The 17,500-nt window shown below is 38.0% G+C and overlaps 2 protein-coding genes across 8 annotated transcripts in view; one reads left to right on the top strand and one right to left on the bottom strand.

Annotated features, from left to right (window-relative positions):
• The window catches only part of LOC137974325 (leucine-rich repeat-containing protein 42-like), a 33,503-nt gene that overhangs the window by 11,540 nt on the left and 4,463 nt on the right, over window positions 1-17,500 (top strand). Inside the window, exon 5 of one of the 4 annotated variants that reach the window (XR_011117421.1) lies at window positions 9,717-9,781. The gene's annotated coding sequence lies outside the window, so the exon portion shown is untranslated. Of the gene's footprint in view, window positions 1,217-5,782; window positions 6,623-9,716; window positions 11,840-17,500 lie in introns of those variants that run through there. The other 3 variants (XM_068821243.1, XM_068821242.1, XM_068821244.1) reach the window with 3 other exon arrangements.
• Window positions 1,317-17,500, bottom strand: part of LOC137974324 (uncharacterized) — a 24,347-nt gene continuing 8,163 nt past the window's right edge. For 2 of the 4 annotated variants that reach the window (XM_068821238.1, XM_068821237.1), the window contains 5 exons: window positions 12,001-13,454; window positions 11,855-11,912; window positions 5,840-6,001; window positions 4,651-4,770; window positions 1,317-4,143 (listed from right to left, as the gene is read on the bottom strand). In XM_068821238.1, the coding sequence (XP_068677339.1) occupies window positions 3,760-4,143; window positions 4,651-4,770; window positions 5,840-6,001; window positions 11,855-11,912; window positions 12,001-13,454 (2,178 nt within the window). In that variant the 3' untranslated portion in view covers window positions 1,317-3,759. Of the gene's footprint in view, window positions 4,144-4,650; window positions 4,771-5,839; window positions 6,002-11,854; window positions 11,913-12,000; window positions 13,455-13,587; window positions 13,791-15,190; window positions 15,485-17,500 lie in introns of those variants that run through there. The other 2 variants (XM_068821241.1, XM_068821240.1) reach the window with 2 other exon arrangements.

The raw sequence follows: 17,500 nt of genomic DNA, 5'->3' as shown, positions 1-17,500 counted from the left end.
TTCTGGCATATCTGTCGTTTTTCCACCTCAAAAAAATGTTTTCATTCCAATTTTGGACCATCAGCAATGCGGCTAAGAATGGAGGAGTCAGCAGTGATTTTCGCAGCTTATGACATATGATATGGGGAAGACATGCGAGTACCCCCCATATACACTGTAGGAGCAGTGTTTATACTCATGTGTTTGTCTTGAATATTGAGTTCACGAAGAAACAGCAGAGCAACAAAGAAAACATCCACAGCAGCACTTGTGTTTTATACATCACAGCAGGCGGCTTATTTAAATTTTGAGCCCGCACTGAAAAGGCCGAAAAAGCAGGAAAAGCCCAACTTCGAAAGTAATTTTTTCGCAAAAAAAAAAAAACCAGGAAACGAGAGGAAATAACTCCACTAACTTAACTTTACTTATGTTGGGCTTTCCAAAACAATTTTTGGAAAAATTGCTGATTTTTGCCTTCAGTAATCTCTTTTAATCTTATGAGAAGAATGCTGCTGTTTCAGCGGGAGCATCTGTGTGGAAAATGAAAGAACCCATGCAATACCTTGTACAAAGGAGAAGACCACAGAGTTCTTTGTCAGTATTGGCTCAGTAATTCTTAACTGGGGGCTACTATAGAATGTGACTCCTAATTAGTACTGCATGTGGTAATTTCAATAAGATTGTAACAGCTGCCATTTGATTGCACCATAAAAGACATTCACCACAAACTGTTGCAAACTTTGATGCTCGTATCAAGTAAAGTGCCGTAGTATAAATGCTTCACTATAATTATTATGAAGAGGTGTCTCTTTAAAATTTGAGCTGATTCGTGGGCAGTGCATTCTCTCAGATCTGAACATTTCAAAGGCATTTGTCTCCTTTTTTTGCTTTGCCACTCAAGAATGTTTAAGTTTTTGGTGTGTAGTTCATTTCCCTGAATTTCATATAATAGGCCATTTTGCAGTTGTTTGCTCAGCGACCAAGCCTATGGATGGCTGCAAGGCTGCCGGTGACCTTGCATTGATACAGACCTTACTGCTTTTATCATGTAAATTGTGTTGTTGTAACGCTACACGTAATTAGTCCATATTAACATTACAAAAGCATGAAGATTTGTATCAAAATAGGGTCACCGACAGCCTCGCTTCCATAGTTAGGCCTGGTAACTTTGCCACAACTGTAAAATGGTCTATTTTATGCACTCAAGACAAATTTGTAACCTTTTTTGTTATTAGACGAAATGTAACCCAACAACAATCAGCAAAGATTCCCAGTGATGAGCTCTTGCCAATGTGCCAACCCCTAACCTTTTAAACACATTTTCACCAATGGTAATACTCATTTTTATGTTTTTATTTTGGGCCTATATGCATGTTATTAACATAACAAAACTAACTCTGTACATGTATCATAACAAAATTAACAGATCTGAACTGATAAAATTACTTACATGTAAGTTACAAAATTGTGGCAAATTTGAGCTCTAGATGAAATCACAAAAGTACTCATGTGAAGTAAGGTGCAGTGATAAAACACATTAATCCCGATGACGTGCGACAAAATGGGTAACATCATTGTGCTTCATGATTTAGATACATTTGACTGAATGACACTTGTTGCTTAAATTAAACAAAAATAGGGGATAAATTGCTATGCTTTAAAGAGAGCTCAAAAATCTTATGGGTGCAGGTGTAATGCAAGACTTATTTACGACTATCATTGCAAATTCAAGGAAAAGTTTTGTAAATGTTCAGTAATAACATAATAAAAAGGAGTACCTTGCCCTGGCAGCAGAAATTTTAATAATTATTATTACAAGAATTTTGATGATAAAGTCACATTAATTACTACACTGATATTATTTTTACAATTACACACAATGTAAGTGACAGGTATTCTCAAGGGAATTTGCAGGGCAGTTGTCGATAGTATTTTGAACACTTCATGATGAAAAACAATTTACAGCAGTTTTAGATAAGATATTCAAAACGATACCTTTCTTTGCAAATAGTAATGATGAGACCATAAATTTATTTACTTGAAATGCTTCATGTATGAATCACAAGCAATGACATTAAAAGATGTTTTAAGGCACATTGGGCATGGAGAACCCTTTTTTTGATATAACAATATCAAAGATACAACTGCAATGAATTGCCTGTACTGCGTTTCTTGATTACAGTGTTTTACCAACTACATGTGCATGAGATAAAAGAAGTAGCATTATAATTATTATTGCTACTTCTTTCATCTCTTGATGACCAACCAAGCAACAATTAAATTTGAGGTACAGAAGTCCTCATTCTTAATACTTCCATTTTAGCATTGCTTTTGAGAAATGTCCACTATAATTTGGTATGATTAAGGACCACACCATCCAAATAGTATACAAAGTACTATCAGATTTAGATACAAGTATTTATCTTTAAAAAACCCTTTTGAAAACAAGAGCTATTACCAAAAACTCATCGAGAAAAAAAAGATAGAAATTCCAAATTTATTCCTTGGGCCCTTTTTAATTTTGATTTTAAATAATATGGAGCAGCCAATAATTCTTATTTCAGAGAATTTACTGTTGCAATCACAGCTAAGTTCCTGATGAAAGAACATTAGAAGTTGACATATGTGTTCATCAACTTTGATGAGACTGTTGTGGAAAAATACAAGACTTTGGGTTAACATACAGGATAATAATTTATTACATTTGTATTCCCTAGTTCCACTAGCGAGAGTTGTCACCTCTTTCTGTTGTGGACAGTTGCACCATGTGCAAGTTCTGTATAGCCATGTTATAAAAATATTATAAAGCTTAATGGATGTCAGAAGCAGAGGCAAAAGAATTAAATTTTTATGCTTCTTCATTTTTTCATCCTGATTCTTTCCCTAATTGTATGTGAAAGGCTGGAGATCACATATTGCATGATGATAAACTGTGTGCCAGTGGCACACACATTTACCAATTAATGATTTGAGAAAGTAACAGAAATAAGGAAGTCTTGCTGTAAGATTTGTTTACGCATCTTTAATGTATCTAAAATAATCTCACTATTCTTACCATTTAAAACTCATCTTATTAACAGCAGCTAATTTCTTGCAAAGCTTATTTCTTGTTCCACACAAGTCATATTTAAAATATTTTTCAATTAAAATATAAATTCTCCTTGCTTTATTCCAGACACTTGTTATGTTTTAATAGCAATAAATATTGTCTAGCAGCATTTATATTTGCAAAAAAAATAAAAACTTGACTTCAGCTATCTCAACTGAATACCGTTCATGGGGACGAGTTAATTGTTATTTAGATGCAACTCAACCAATTTTTTCACTAAAAAACAAATGCAGTGCAAATATAAAAAAGTATAAAAACGTCGTTGAATAATAATTAGTTCCTACCCCATTTCCAATAACCACAAACATTATCTTCCTGTTTGCACACCACCCTTTGATTTCTATAAAACCTTGCATGTCATTTCTTTGCCAGCACGTACATCTTCAAAAACAATACATTTCCAGAGCAAAAATATCACTTGGAATATTATCAATGTAAGTATGTTTGTCAAGTCCATAATACACATGGATATCTACAAAATGAAATCATTCTAAAGTTCCAAGTTTATTTGCAATCTTCTCCTGGCTTGTCATTTGCCCAGTAGCAAGTATTCCATCATTAAGTACAAAAGCAAGGGCAGACGATAAATGGTCCTGGCACTGCCAGTCAGGTTTTGCACCCATGTGCCTCACACCAATTTGAATGTCTCCTTTGATCGCAATGCATGTCCGTCATGTTGAATATCCACTTGTGAGAGGTTTTAAAGTGTCTTCAAAGGTTGGTATTTCCATCGTACTCAACATTTGGGTGTATCGAAAGGAGCCTTGTTCCTCTTCAAGTGTCGGTGTGCTGGCCCTTGCTACTGGTTGCAAAGGGGGTGGGCTGAATGGACCATAGAGTGCCTCTCCATACCATGCCCTCTGAGTTTCAAAAGGACTAAAGCTACGTTCAAGGGCAAGTTTCTTCTCTGTTGTTTGTCTGAGAGTGTCTAATGTCTTCTGCCGCTTTCTTGCCTGATACTCATCAATGTAAGTGAACTCAGAGAGGGGTCTTGTCACTCCTGCACTCAGGAGGTCTCTCTTTGATGACCTGTTTCCTCTGGGTTTCTGTTTGGGCTAAGGAGGTGAAAACATAACGTCACTATATGCAGCTACCTACATTGTATTGATCAGACAAAACAACAGGGTGTAGAACAAACATGCCATCCATTGTTGCGAAGAATAAAAGAAGCTAATGTAGACAATAAAGCAAACTACGTAAGATATAAAATTGATGATGCCTTTAGTTGGAGAACCGATAGGCTTTCCTTAACAATGGCAGACATACTTAATGTGGTAAATATCTTATTCAGCTTATAACAACTATGTCCAACCGAATAACTCTCTGATTGCACTCACGTGATAAGATGGCCAATGTAGCTCATGTTTTGCATACTAATAGGGTCAAATTCCAAAATTAAAGAATGATACTATCATTTCAAGTTATTTTGTTCCTCAAGTTGGCAATTACTCCACTAATTATTTTGACAAAAGCTGAAATTGAAAGAACCCCTCATAAAATTGGGTTTTTAAGAGGAAATTATCACAATCAATCAGTTTCAAACAGTGCTGTTGCTGCCATACCTTTCCACTTGCATTTGCTTGAGGCATCTTTCCATTTGCATGCTGTTTAAAGTGCTTTCTTAGGGAACTTGGATCTGTGTATCTTTTTGGACAGCCTGGAACTTGACAAGCATATGGTTTCTGTGAAGGACAAAAGAAATAGTCATAAATAATTATTGTATTCCCATGCCTTTGGATTCTCTGGATGATACCCTCATTTCTGGTAACCCCTGGAACAAAAACTGCTGACAAGCAGTTCCTTACTGGTGCTTTAATCTTTTCCTGTGGAACCCCAAGGTGACCATGCAGTTTACCTTTTACTCTTAATAAGTAAACCCAACAAACCACCATTGTCCTTCCAACAGCTGGTTTCTGCTACACTTCCTGAGAGAGACACCACTGCAAGCAACCATTAGTTTCTTTGAGGGAGCCGCCGTCCAGCGCCATGGACGAATAAATTAAATTTGAACCGGTAAAACAAGTTAGAAAACTTATTTTGGAGAGTGCCCATGCGTTCAGCTCATAACTGCTGCATTTGGGCGAGCCGGCTGTGTAGTCAAATTATGTCAAATGATCATGTGGGGCATGACGTACTTTGCACATGTTCGATGGAAAATCGAACAGTTGCTATGCTCACAGGGTAACCACCATCTGTTGGTGCCTCTGAGAGTCGACTTTTCACTCAGAGGCATTTACAGGTAGGAAGGAGTGTGTTTTAATCCAGTACATCTGCATGCAAATGCAATGCCCCTTAGCACTGCTGGGCTACCCCAAAGATGTCTTGCAGCTCAAGGAAAGGACAACTATGATTATTGCTCAAGTATACCATCACATTGATATTTTTTTGAAAAAATTATTCATCAGGTTACTACGAATACTTTATCTTTCAGTCACACGGTTAACATTACTTAATTTCTCTAAACTTTTAAACAATCCTCTTCAAGTTACAGAATTAATAAAACATAAAAAGTCACATTCTTGTTCCAATCATAAACAAAGCGACTAACAGGTTTGAAATTTCAAATCAAGAATCAGTTTGCCTAGTTACTAGTTCATTTCAACTAATTTTTATGGTTGATCTTAGTTTTATGTTGAACTTGATTGCATGTAAACTGCAGAAAAAAGGAACTGTTTGATTAAATTTCTCCCTTAGAGACCAAATGTTTCTGGAAAGCACCAAAGAAATATTTCAACTTTAATGAAGACTTACAGTATCCTGATGTGTCCTTTGATGCTTTGCTCTATCTGAGGAATTGCTGAAAGCTTTTGGACAGCCAAGATGCTGGCAAAGATATGGCTTCTCACCAGTATGGGATCTCATATGGATTTTTAGGTTCTCCAGCCTCGAAAATGCCTTGTTACATCCTGGGAACTAAACAACAGAATGGAAGATAATTATGGTTCAGATCCTCATTCAGCTTGTACAAGACTATGACTAGAATGTAGCAATTTAGCAAAATTGGAATCAAAATATTTTTATTGGTTGGTTGCCCATGGTTTAAGTTGTCCACCGTCTAAAGACCTGTTGCCCATTGAAACGCAAAGGACGCTTGTAAAAATGTCAGTTTTGAGTAAAATGTGTGTAAAGTGGGTTTGACAGACACGACTCCTGCTGTGTCCATGATGTTCTAGTAGCCTTCACAGTTTGCTTTGCCAAGCATACATTTAAGCAATCTTCCTTTTATATAAGAGATCAAGGGAGATTCCTTGCTTATACAACCAAATGTATCTCTCTGAGATTAGGCTGGTTTTGAATTAAATGCCATTTGCCGAATGGTACGTTGTGTATGTTCTTTAAGCTTTTCAAAGCTGGTTGAAATTGCGTGACAAAAGGTAGAATTTTCTTGTGCGCTTGTTCGATATCAAAGTATTGTATCTTAGCGTATTTGGCCGTGCGAAAGCTGGGTTCCATTGCTACGAACATGTTCCTTCTTCCAATCTGTTGTCAGGTTTGTACCAATATATTAACAGAAAATAAATGACAGCAAAGAGATGTAAGGTTATTTTTTTATCGTGTTTGCGGTGACTACGACATATTACTAATCACTCTTCGTTGCAAATCAAATCGTTCCGCAAAATATTAGTCAACCAAAAATTCTGATTCCCCGATCGGGCAAGTCTTACAGTTGTTTTACTGGCCCACGGATATATTTTGCTTGCCCGGGCAATCGGGCAAGCGTTAGTGTTGAACACTGTACTGACAGTCTGTTACCCAGATATCTACATGTATTTTCAGGGAATGCATAACATTGGGGGTGGTTTCTTTTTTGGAAAAAAGGTCTTTCATTCTCTATGAACAGTTGAATTCCAGGCCAGACCACCTTTGTTTGTCCACATATTAGCACCTTGGATCACCTTGATTTCACAATGCCAGGAAACATTACATAACATGTAACCTGCATTTGTGGATTTTAGAAAATACTTGCATTGATCAACATTTCTGGAATAATTGTTTTGTCTGGTAAACAAGCAAAAACTAGCCTCAATTAATTTTAAATGTATACCCAATAAAAACATAGAAAAAAAATAATGTGAGTGGCATCTGTTAGAAAAATAATGTTCTGGTCAAAGATGTGACCATCAATTTTTAAAATATTGAAGTTTCCTATTAAAAAAAACACTTCCTTTATAATTATAATTGGCTTATAAACACAGACAGCAAAGAAATAGATAGAAACAAAGCACATCTTTGAAAAAGCCCACCGTAAGCCAATGAAAACTGTCACCTATGAAACTTAACACAGTTTTGTCTGTTTATACAGATAAAAATATAAACACTGTCAAAAAACAGAGGAAGCTAGGTGTGGGAAAAATAGGGCTTTAAGTCCCCAGACATATTAATTGGCTTAATTCTGTAACCTCAACCTCAAAAGCCTTAAATCTAGTCTAAAAGCTGTTGTGAGGACCCAGTCAAATGTCCCTATTTTTCTAGCTTCTTTCAATCTTTTTACTTAAGGAGTTCTTTAAGTGACAAAACAAATCTTTTCCCTAATCTTGTATGGAAAAAATGTCTTGTATAAGTACTAAGGCATGAGCAGAATCTGAGTTACATGCAGTATTTGAAGGCTTCAATTCTTTGCCAAAAGTATGAAACTGTAGATTGTACACTAGCTAAAAATACCTCGGTGTCTACATTTTCAAAGTCAACAGTACCTAAATACATGTATGCCCCCCCACAAGAGGAACGGCCAAAATTAAGCTGCTAAAAGCAAAAATAACTAGTGTCAAATGCTAGTACTTACAGTAATGTCAATGATAAAAGATATAACAGTGACACAAATATTGTCACTTGTAAATTTTAAGAATATTTTAAACATCTTTTTAGAGGTATCCTCAACCTTAATGGGAGGTGCAGTGGCCTCATGGTTAGTGCGCTCGACTCCGGATCAAGTGGTTCGGGTTCGGGCCCTGGCCGGGGACACTGTGTTGTGAACTTGGGCAGGACACTTTACTATCATGGTGCCTCTCTCCACCCAGGTGTATAAATGGGTACCAGTGAATATGCTGGGGGTAACCCTGTGATGGACTAGCATCCCATCCAGGGGGGAGTAGAAATACTCCTAGTCGCTTCATGTTACAGAAATCGGAGATAAGCGCCGGCCTGGTGGGCCTTCTAGGCTCATAGCAGACTTTACCTTACCAACCTTAATGCAAAATTACAAAGCAGTTTCTTTAGAAATTTTGCACTTTTCTTACGACATTTTGTGTTGATGTGTGATGGCAAAAGCTATAAGCTAAGTATACTCCAATACTTTCATTTCACATTGTCTTGGCATTATAGCACAGTAAGGATATATGACTTGAGTTCCGTTTTACTCATGAGTTGACACAAGAACAGTAGATTTGGGATACAATTTTCAGCATTATGTGAAATTGGCACCAGAAACAATCACCTGTTTGCAACACCGAACAGAAATATTTTATTTAAAAACAAAAATTCAAACCCATATGCATTTTTTCCAAGAAGATAAAGTTAAGATTTCAAGAAATTCAATCCAGTTAATTTTGGGCAAATAGTTCATGGTGTCATTTCATATGATTTGGTGACCATGGGCTTGTTTCTCAAACGTCCTGATATTTTTTCAGGCCCGAAAAGCCATTTGTGAAATCAGCCATCCACTTCTTTTAAAAAGCTGGTCTTCTGGTATTTTATCAAGAAAACTACAAGCAAAACGATGGAGAAAAATTAGGACTTAAAACCTCTCCCTTAACATACAGAGGGCATTGTGATACTTGAAATGTCTCTGGACTTTCAAGAAAAGTAATAGTCCCCAGATATCTCTGACTGAGACAAAAGATATTGAATGGTATTGAATTTATGAAATTTAGCATGCAGGACTGGCGTAGTGGTGAGAGCACTCACTTCCCACCAATGTGGCCCGTGTTCATTTCCTAGACTCAACATCATGTGGGTTGAGTTGGTTGGTTCTCTACTCTGCTCCGAGAGGTTTTTCGTCAAAGTATTCCAGTTTTCCCCTCTCCTCAAAAACCAACATTTCATTTGACTTGCGTTGATTTATTGATTTCAGGTTACAGAATCCCCATTAGTGGTCCAGCCTTAAAAGACTAGACACTTAAATAATTAAGTTCCTTTCCTTTCCTTTCCTTTCCTTATTATTCATAAATTTGAACTCGGACTGCTGAAGTTGAAATACATGAGAGTTAACGATTATCACAGTTAAGCAGTTGTGAAGAAAGACTGAAGAAAACAACCCAGGCTTGAACAGGGCTCAAACCAATGACTGTGCAAAAGCACTACAGCACAACTGTGAATGGTCCTGGGTTGGAGCTCCACTTGAGCATGGATTTTCTCCAGGATTTCTTCCCAACTTTTTAAGTAGGATGATCTTTAACTCTCTTATTACAAAGACAGTGTCTGGGTAAGAGCCAGAGGAGTTATTGCTGAGATGGATGTCATGTGAACCCAAGAATACAAGAAAAACTCATCTTTCAGTATTAATTATTTGGGGATTATTTTGGAAAAAACAGAAACTTAACAAGAAATGAAATACTCTTCGTTTGACCCCCTCCACAGCTTTGCATGTTGTCAGCCATCTACTTTTTTTTTCTACTTTTTTTGATTGCAGTGTGATGTTTGTGTGTTTATCAGAGGGTGAGACATTGTTGAAAACTTCTGGAAAAAAAATTGTTGGTAGGTCATTTGCAGCAATCAAATTTATCACTGTTTACTAGCAAATTGCCTTCTAAAGTAATTTAAAAATTAGTGAGAAGGCTTTTGTTTAGTTTAAGAAAGTTTCAATTTAAATAAATTGACCGATGTTTATTCATAGTAAATACTGTTCACAAGATGTCCGCAAGAATTGATATGATGTATTTATGGGTTTACATAAAATGAATGCTCTTCTGTTACATCAATTTTGACATGCTCAATGACATTAATGTACACGGAGTAAAATATCATTTCTTGGCCACAAGAATTCTAAACAAAAGAAGTTTAATGCAATGATTGTTAAATATTGTCGAACGCTTTTAACACTACGACACATTTTTTTGCAAAATGTGATTTTCGTCATATTCCGTGACTAATTGATCATGTACTTTCAAAAACAAAAATGTTTCTACTTCGTAGTTTTAGTAGGTTTGAATCGCAGGTGTTACTTTTCCATTAGAGCTTGCTGTTCCTTTAACTTTAAACCCTATACGGTTGTATATCTTGAATACGGATATACAAACTTCAAATAAATTTTAATTAGAACAATTTACACACGCAGTATTTTTTTAATTTACCAACCTTAGAAAAAGACAAGCAGAAATTTGTTAAGTTCTTTTCAATTGTTGTTTCTCCAGAAGTCGTGAAATAAAATACCTCTATTTTAAGGTAATTATTTCTGAATGCTGTCAAATTCAACACGCAGGTGGCAGGCGGTTTGCAAATGTGTGTACAATATATTCCGTGACCATAAGCCACAAGACATCTACATATCTACATCTACTTTATTGAGACCAGCGGGAAACGTGTTGATTTCCAAGGTCACAAAACAGCATTACAACTCGTTAAAGCATCACCCAGCAACCACAATCAAGGCTATTTTTGTCAAATTTGTACTCAAATATATTGAAATTGTTCACTTCTACTTGGAAAAATAATTTTAGTTCAACGCAAACGTTTGTTTTTCCTTTGCCATTGACCACTCACTCCTCCTCCCTGAAATTTACCCACGGTGAAAAGTACACATTTCGTAAATACGTTACAAGCCGAATTAAGAACTAAATAAAACCAAATTTGGCAAGGTATTGAACTAATTGCTCTTCGGCAACTATTATTCCGTTCCTTGTCCTGGATTTGAATAATTTCATCAAAACCATGTCTGCAGTTTGTTTCGTAACAATTCTATGTAGACTCCCCGCTGAACAACCGCATTGCGCTTTATTCAGCGCGCTCAGAAGAATCAATTTTTGTGCCATTTTCACGCGATTAAAAGTACATCAGCCTATGTTCAGGATCTGTTGGATCTTTCCCCAAGTACTGACTTGAAAAAAGTTATTTTAATTGTTTTGGACGAGATTAATTTTGTTTCGTGATAGCTTGCATCTAACCGCTGGTTTGTTTTTTTTCTCTGCCAAGACGAACCGCAAGTATAACAAATATGCCATTGATGTTGAAGCCCCAGAGGCTAAAATGAATGACAAACAAAGCGTTTATTGTGGCGAATGCAAATGTTGTCGAGTCCCTGTAGTGATTGGGGTTCAAATTCCTATCGATTGGCTACGTCACTCGCAAAAAAAACCGACCAACCTTGCTTAGTCAAAATGCGTTTTTCAAAACCACAATCGCACTAAAAAATTGTCTACTCACTTCCTGCGCTTTTCGCTTCGAAGATCTTTTTCCGGTAGGGAACTAACAATATTTAGCTCGCCAGAACAATGAATGTAACTCGTGTCATTGACTCACAAAAAACATGATTAAATTATTGTGAGAGTGGCATCGGCAGATACTCGTGACATCTAAAGAATACCGCTAACTTCTATATGAAAAGCCGCCAAGGGAATGTTATATTGTGGCTGATTTTGGTCAGCTCCGCAAATAAAGCAGGAACCCTCGCTATTGTGCGTAAATACGATGATATAAGATTCGAAAACTCAACTTCTGCCTAGCTCGATTCTTGAAGTACAATGTTGTTGGTTCTTCAAATTGACGATAAAATAATTTACGCGATCTCAATGACATAAGACAAAGAACAGAACAAACAGTTATCACACGTACCGTACACCGATTTGGCTTCTCCCCAGAGTGAACTCTCATGTGTATAACAAGCTTGTATCTATAGGAAAAACACAATACGTTATTATGTGTTAGAAAAATCCAACCTGGAAAGGCGAAATTTCAAATGATGAATAACTCATATTAACCTCGCGTTAAATGCTCGTCTCTGCCTGCTGCAATCTTTCCAGTAACAAATATACAAATCGTCCGCTTTTCTCTGGTCGATGTGGACCTTTTCGATATGCCGAACCAAATCATCTCTTTCCGAATAAACTCCATCACATCCAATCCATTTACAAGGGAATAATGTGTTCTCTTCGCTCGCACTGGCGCTGGATTCCTTTGCGCTCGATTTCACTGCTGTCTTTTTCGTCTCCTTGATTTCTTCTTCGCTACTCCAGCTATCTTCGATGTCATTTTGAGGTGTTTTCTCCTGTTCTTTCCCTCCTTCCGAAGGCAAAAACTTGCCGAAATTTTGTAAATGATCTTTAAGAATTTCCTCTGATTTTGTGCGACTGCCAGACTTGAAAAGCTGCGATAGTTTACCCCTCGGGTTTGGCACCAAAGTGACATTTGGTGAGGCTGATTCAGCTTGGTTACTCCAAAGCCGGTAATTTGCAAATGATCTTTGGCTGTAGTTTGAAAACCCTCCACTCGATCGCTCAAATGGATTTGTTTCGGTCGTGGGGCTGAGATCTCTTAGCTCAGAATCTGACTCGTTAACACTTTGAGGAAAGAAATGTTGTCGCGCTCTTGTCGGGGGACAAGGGCTTCCAAGATCGGAGTCTGAAAACACTGAGCTGCCCGTCGAGAGCGAAGGCGAGAAGTTGTCGCCGCCTTGAAACGCCTGCTGTCTTCCACTGAAGAAATTAGCTGCTGGTTCAGGAGTCGAACCTGACCAGCTTCGGCTTCTTGGTGCTTCTGGGAAGCCGTACTGAACGGCCTGGCCATTTAATTGACCGCGGCTCGGTTGAGAGCTAAAGCGAGACACAGCGACGCCATTCTGCGAGAGTTCAGACACGAAGTTGGCCTTCTCTGCCAGCTCCGTTAAGCCAGCTAACGGATTCATTCCAAGCGACGTCGAGCAATTCTGAAGTGACGGCGATAAACAGTTGCTGACAACAGCTGGAGGGAACGGTCCTGCGGAATTTTTCGCCGTAAATCCATTTTGCGTGTTGTTGGCGTTTATAAAGTTGACACTTTCCTTTGTGGACATTCCACTGTGCGTTTTGTGATCCGCGTAATGGTACTCGAACTGAGCAGCTCTCTTTGACACGGCTGAAATCATCCTTGGCTCGTCCTCAGCACCGGAGTCTATTTCTCCTTGATTAAATGAATTATATTGACTGTATCCCCGCAATCGCGATGCTCTTACACTCGCCTCCAGATTGCATATTTTCAAACCTGCCGGCGTTTGTCCGTAGAGGCCTCGTCCAGACTCGTACATACTGGACTTCTGCTCTAAAATTTCCGCACCGCTTTTCTGAAGTTCTGCTGTGAAAGTCTTGATGCTCGTTTCTTGTAGCTGCTCAAGATATCTAACAGTGGCTGTATAATCTTTCAAATCAATTTCAGTGTTGTCTTGGCCCTCCGCATTTCCCTGCAACATTCAAATCACAGAGTAAACAACGTGGAACCAAATGAGCAAATCTCTTCCACAGCTCTTTATCTCGTGAAAGTAAAAAAGGACCAAATCGCGCGCAACCATGGAAGTTTAAAATTATTTAGGCTACCTCAGGCGGGGTTTCACACAAGTTTTCCTTTAAAGCGGTCACGCGCCAACTTCAAACGCAAGCCACTAATACCATGCAAAAGCATGTAAATTACTTTAGGGAAAGAGGCCGTTCTCTTAACTCTGCACACGAGTGGAAAAACAATAGAAATGCTAAACTGGCGTAGCCTGTCCTCAAACCAGGGTTTTATGATCACCTCTCAGTGCGCGGTATTCTGCAGGAACCCTATTTTGATTGACAGGTCTTCATCAGCGTCGCTATGGTAACTAATTAAGACTTATTAAATTTCATCACCTCTCCAATCACCCTGCGGTTCGCGACTTAACGAGGCGGAGTTCTGATTTTTCGAAGTCTCTTAACCCGGTTGGATTGTCCTTCAACTCCCGTTTGAACGTGCGGGAAATTTCTGTCCGGTAGGTCAAATGTGCCCCGGGACTCGCAAATTATTGGTCGTTGAGTAGACATTTTTGAATTCGGGTGTGCGTTTGAAATTGTCATTAACCCAGACCTTCTGTTGACAGGCGCTGACAATAGCTGTGTTACGTACCATTTCCGGTATTTGTTTGGCTTCATACTTGATTAGTTTAATATTTTACACAGCTTTGCGTCATAAAGCTTACGAGTTCATAATATCATGTAATACCAAGAACATGTAGAAGACGTTAACTTAAGCGGAGATAAAATTACTGTACGTATTTACACCAATACGTCGAAAAAACGCGACTTAAAAATAGTATCTTCAAATTAAACATTTGTCAATGTCAACTTTTGTCCACCAAACCAAATTTTATCAAAGAAGAAGATAAGTGAGTTTTTATCCAACATCCTCGTGGCAATTTTAAACTGACCACTCCTGCGCTTCTGGCGTTTGTGATGGCACAGTGATTTCAAACTAAAAAGCAAGCCGCCGGTTTTTCAATAATTGTTTTTTTCTTTCCAATGAGTTTGTACATCCGCCGGGCGGAAAATTAGCCTCTTTCAAGGAAAACGCAGATTTCGATCTTTAAACGCATTTATTTTACCCACTAAAACTTCTCACATTAACAATCATATTGGAAGAGACTTGTGTCAGCCAAAAGAGTCCCGCTTTGTTGATGTAAAAACATTGTTCCGGAGTTTCCTTTGAATATGAATTACGATTGAACCTGTCTTTCGTTTCCCGAAGATTGAAGGAACGCTGTCGGCTCAACGTGGCAATTTAACAAATGGACATTGAAAAGATAATAGACTTCTCATTCATCCTTATTTGCGTAGGCAAGTACGAACATTTTTTTCTCGCTTCTATTGACAAACACTTCGAGAACTCGATAAACTGCCAGCTATGAAATGAGTTATCTTTGTTACAGCGTTTTCTTCTCCACGGGACAGATATTTAGACCATCCGCGAAATTGGTCTGTGATAAATGATTTTTAACGCTGTTCAATGAAATCTTCATCTGTACATCATCATCTCCATGAACAATTGTCATTCTGTACTTGGCTACAATCGTCCTTTTCAAATGTATAGCCGATGATGATATTCCAATAAACACCTTTCAGAATCCACATTTCCCGTGCGATAAAATCAGATATTAACCATGTACCCAGTTGATGAAAATCTTACCTTAAATGTTTTTGAATAATTTTCCTTATTTTGTACTCTTTGCAACGGTGACTTATAACACGCACGTCTCAGTGTTCATAGTATCAGTGGAAGTTTTTTGACCTCGGATATTTTCCTTGCCAGGCGATATGAGTCGTATGTGTTGGGCTTGTGGTTTACATCTATTGCCAAATACCGAAACGTGAAACCAACTACACGACAAGACGAGTATCGCTTCGCAGCGTTACGTTTCCGGAGCTGGCTATCGGGGTTATCAAAGAAAAGTTGTACCCCAGCAAATTTTAAAAGATTCCAGCGAGGCAAATGCCCAATTGTATCAAAGGCCAAAGGTGTTAAAAATTTGTTTTTAAATTTTCAGACTTTATATTCCTGTTTTGTCTACCGAAGCAAAAGTTAGAACCGCGATCTTTTCTTCCAAAATAAACCGCATTTCAAGGAGTAAGAAGTCTGCTCCCAATGTCATGTGTGATTGGTCAAATTCTGAGATTTAAAAGTGAGGACGAGGCGAAGTGGAGGTGTCTACGGAAGAAAGAGAGGATTAGAAAAGATAAAAGAAGTCTCGCCCATCGTAAATTTTATCCAAAACAAAAACAAACACGTTTTAGCCTTTTTCAAAACATTTGCATTTTAAAGCTCTCTCGGGTTTTCGGGGTCAATTGCACCTTGACTTGGGTGACCTCACGTAAGGCTGAATGTTTACTAGAATGACTCTCTTCGTTCCTTTACTCTTAGAATAGCTAACAGTGTTTGTTTCGTTTATTCTTAGCAGGCACGAAAGTCTTTGAATTTTAAACCGGTCAACCTTAAGTACCTCGTACAAGACGTTTATCGTCCTAACAGTGGGATAATTTGTTTTTAACTCGAAATGAGACTGACGGAAAATTGATATGTCTGGTCGATGGAGACATTATTATAAATATTATCGTTTTTCAACGTTGTGCCAAAACAACCTTGAAGGGTAACCAGGATATATTTCTATCACTTGATCGTACCATTGGTCTAACTTGAGCGAATTCAATGCAAGAATTGACACGACCTTCACAGCGAGGATTCGCTGTTCAAATTATGTCCGCTAAATTTTCAACAATCCCCCAAATGGAACCTTTGAAGAATAAAATATGGCATGTATTTTAACTTATTTGACCAAAAAATCTTCCAGCACTCAGAGTCCCCTTAAATGTAAATAACACTGCAACTTTGAGAAAATCTCACAAATTGGAAAGCCTCTTTAACATTACTTTTTAGGATATCACTGAGTTTTCCCAGTACGCCAAAATTTTGTACAGGTGACAGATAACGAGTGAGTCCAGGTCTATTTTCTGTCCTCTCTTGCAACACCACCAGGAATTGGGAATGAAGTTAGAGAATTAATTTTTCCGATGTTCTCCTACAAAACCGGTACCAGTTGGTCTTCATGGAAACCAACTCTTTGAGGCTAAATTGCAGTCCTCTTTTAGGTCCCTTGTGTCACAAATAGTTAGAAATTTTTCCTCCGTTGCAACACCACTGGGTGTGTTCAGTGAAGTCTATGTTCTTTCCTCAAAATGGATTCAATCAATGCTTCTCATTACAACCAGGCTTTGCTTTTTGTTGGGGCGGCAAAGGTTCAACGATCGTTCTGAAATCATGATCACGCTGCAACAGCCTCAGCAGCGGAAAAAAAGTTAAGTCACGTGGGTGTGCCATACTTGTATCCCTTGGAAGTTCTGTGCTACGGTAGTAGTTCCGTTAGCCCTGAATCTTCTATCTGTCGGAAGTTTTTCTTGGGACGTTTTAGCAATGACAACGGAAAGGTCGACTAAAACATCACTTTCACCGTAATTTGACTATTAAGTTAACTCCTTAGAGGTTCTTTCAGGTTTACCATTTACGTTGTACAAGTATTTGGCAGAGCCAGTATTCATTCCTAAATCGGCAATGATAAGAACTGGATTCAACTAACAATAGGAATGCCCTTTTTATCTTGAGTTTTTACGTCGGTGTTGGCGATGATTTCGTCGTCATTAGAAAAGCAAACGAAAAGTCTTGGAAGCCTCTGTTCCTTGAGGCAACGAAAACCGAGATCCTTTGTTTTTTTTGAAAACCTGTTCTTGTAAGTGGCTCAAACCAGTTTCAATACTTTTCTACTGTATCACAAAGCAACTGTATTATAGAACCATGTGAGATAAGTTTTATTTCTTAACAAAATGTACCGAATAATATTGAGGGTCGTAATTGGTTACCATAGCAACAAGTGAACCATCTACAAACACCCTATATATTTTATTTCAAAGGCTTATATCTTAAAAGCGAATTGGGATTTACTTTGCT

Source organism: Montipora foliosa, chromosome 10, assembly GCF_036669935.1.
Source record: "Montipora foliosa isolate CH-2021 chromosome 10, ASM3666993v2, whole genome shotgun sequence".
NCBI lineage: Eukaryota > Metazoa > Cnidaria > Anthozoa > Scleractinia > Acroporidae > Montipora > Montipora foliosa.
Note: the sequence above shows the minus strand (reverse complement) of the source record. Positions and strands in the feature narration are given on the sequence as shown.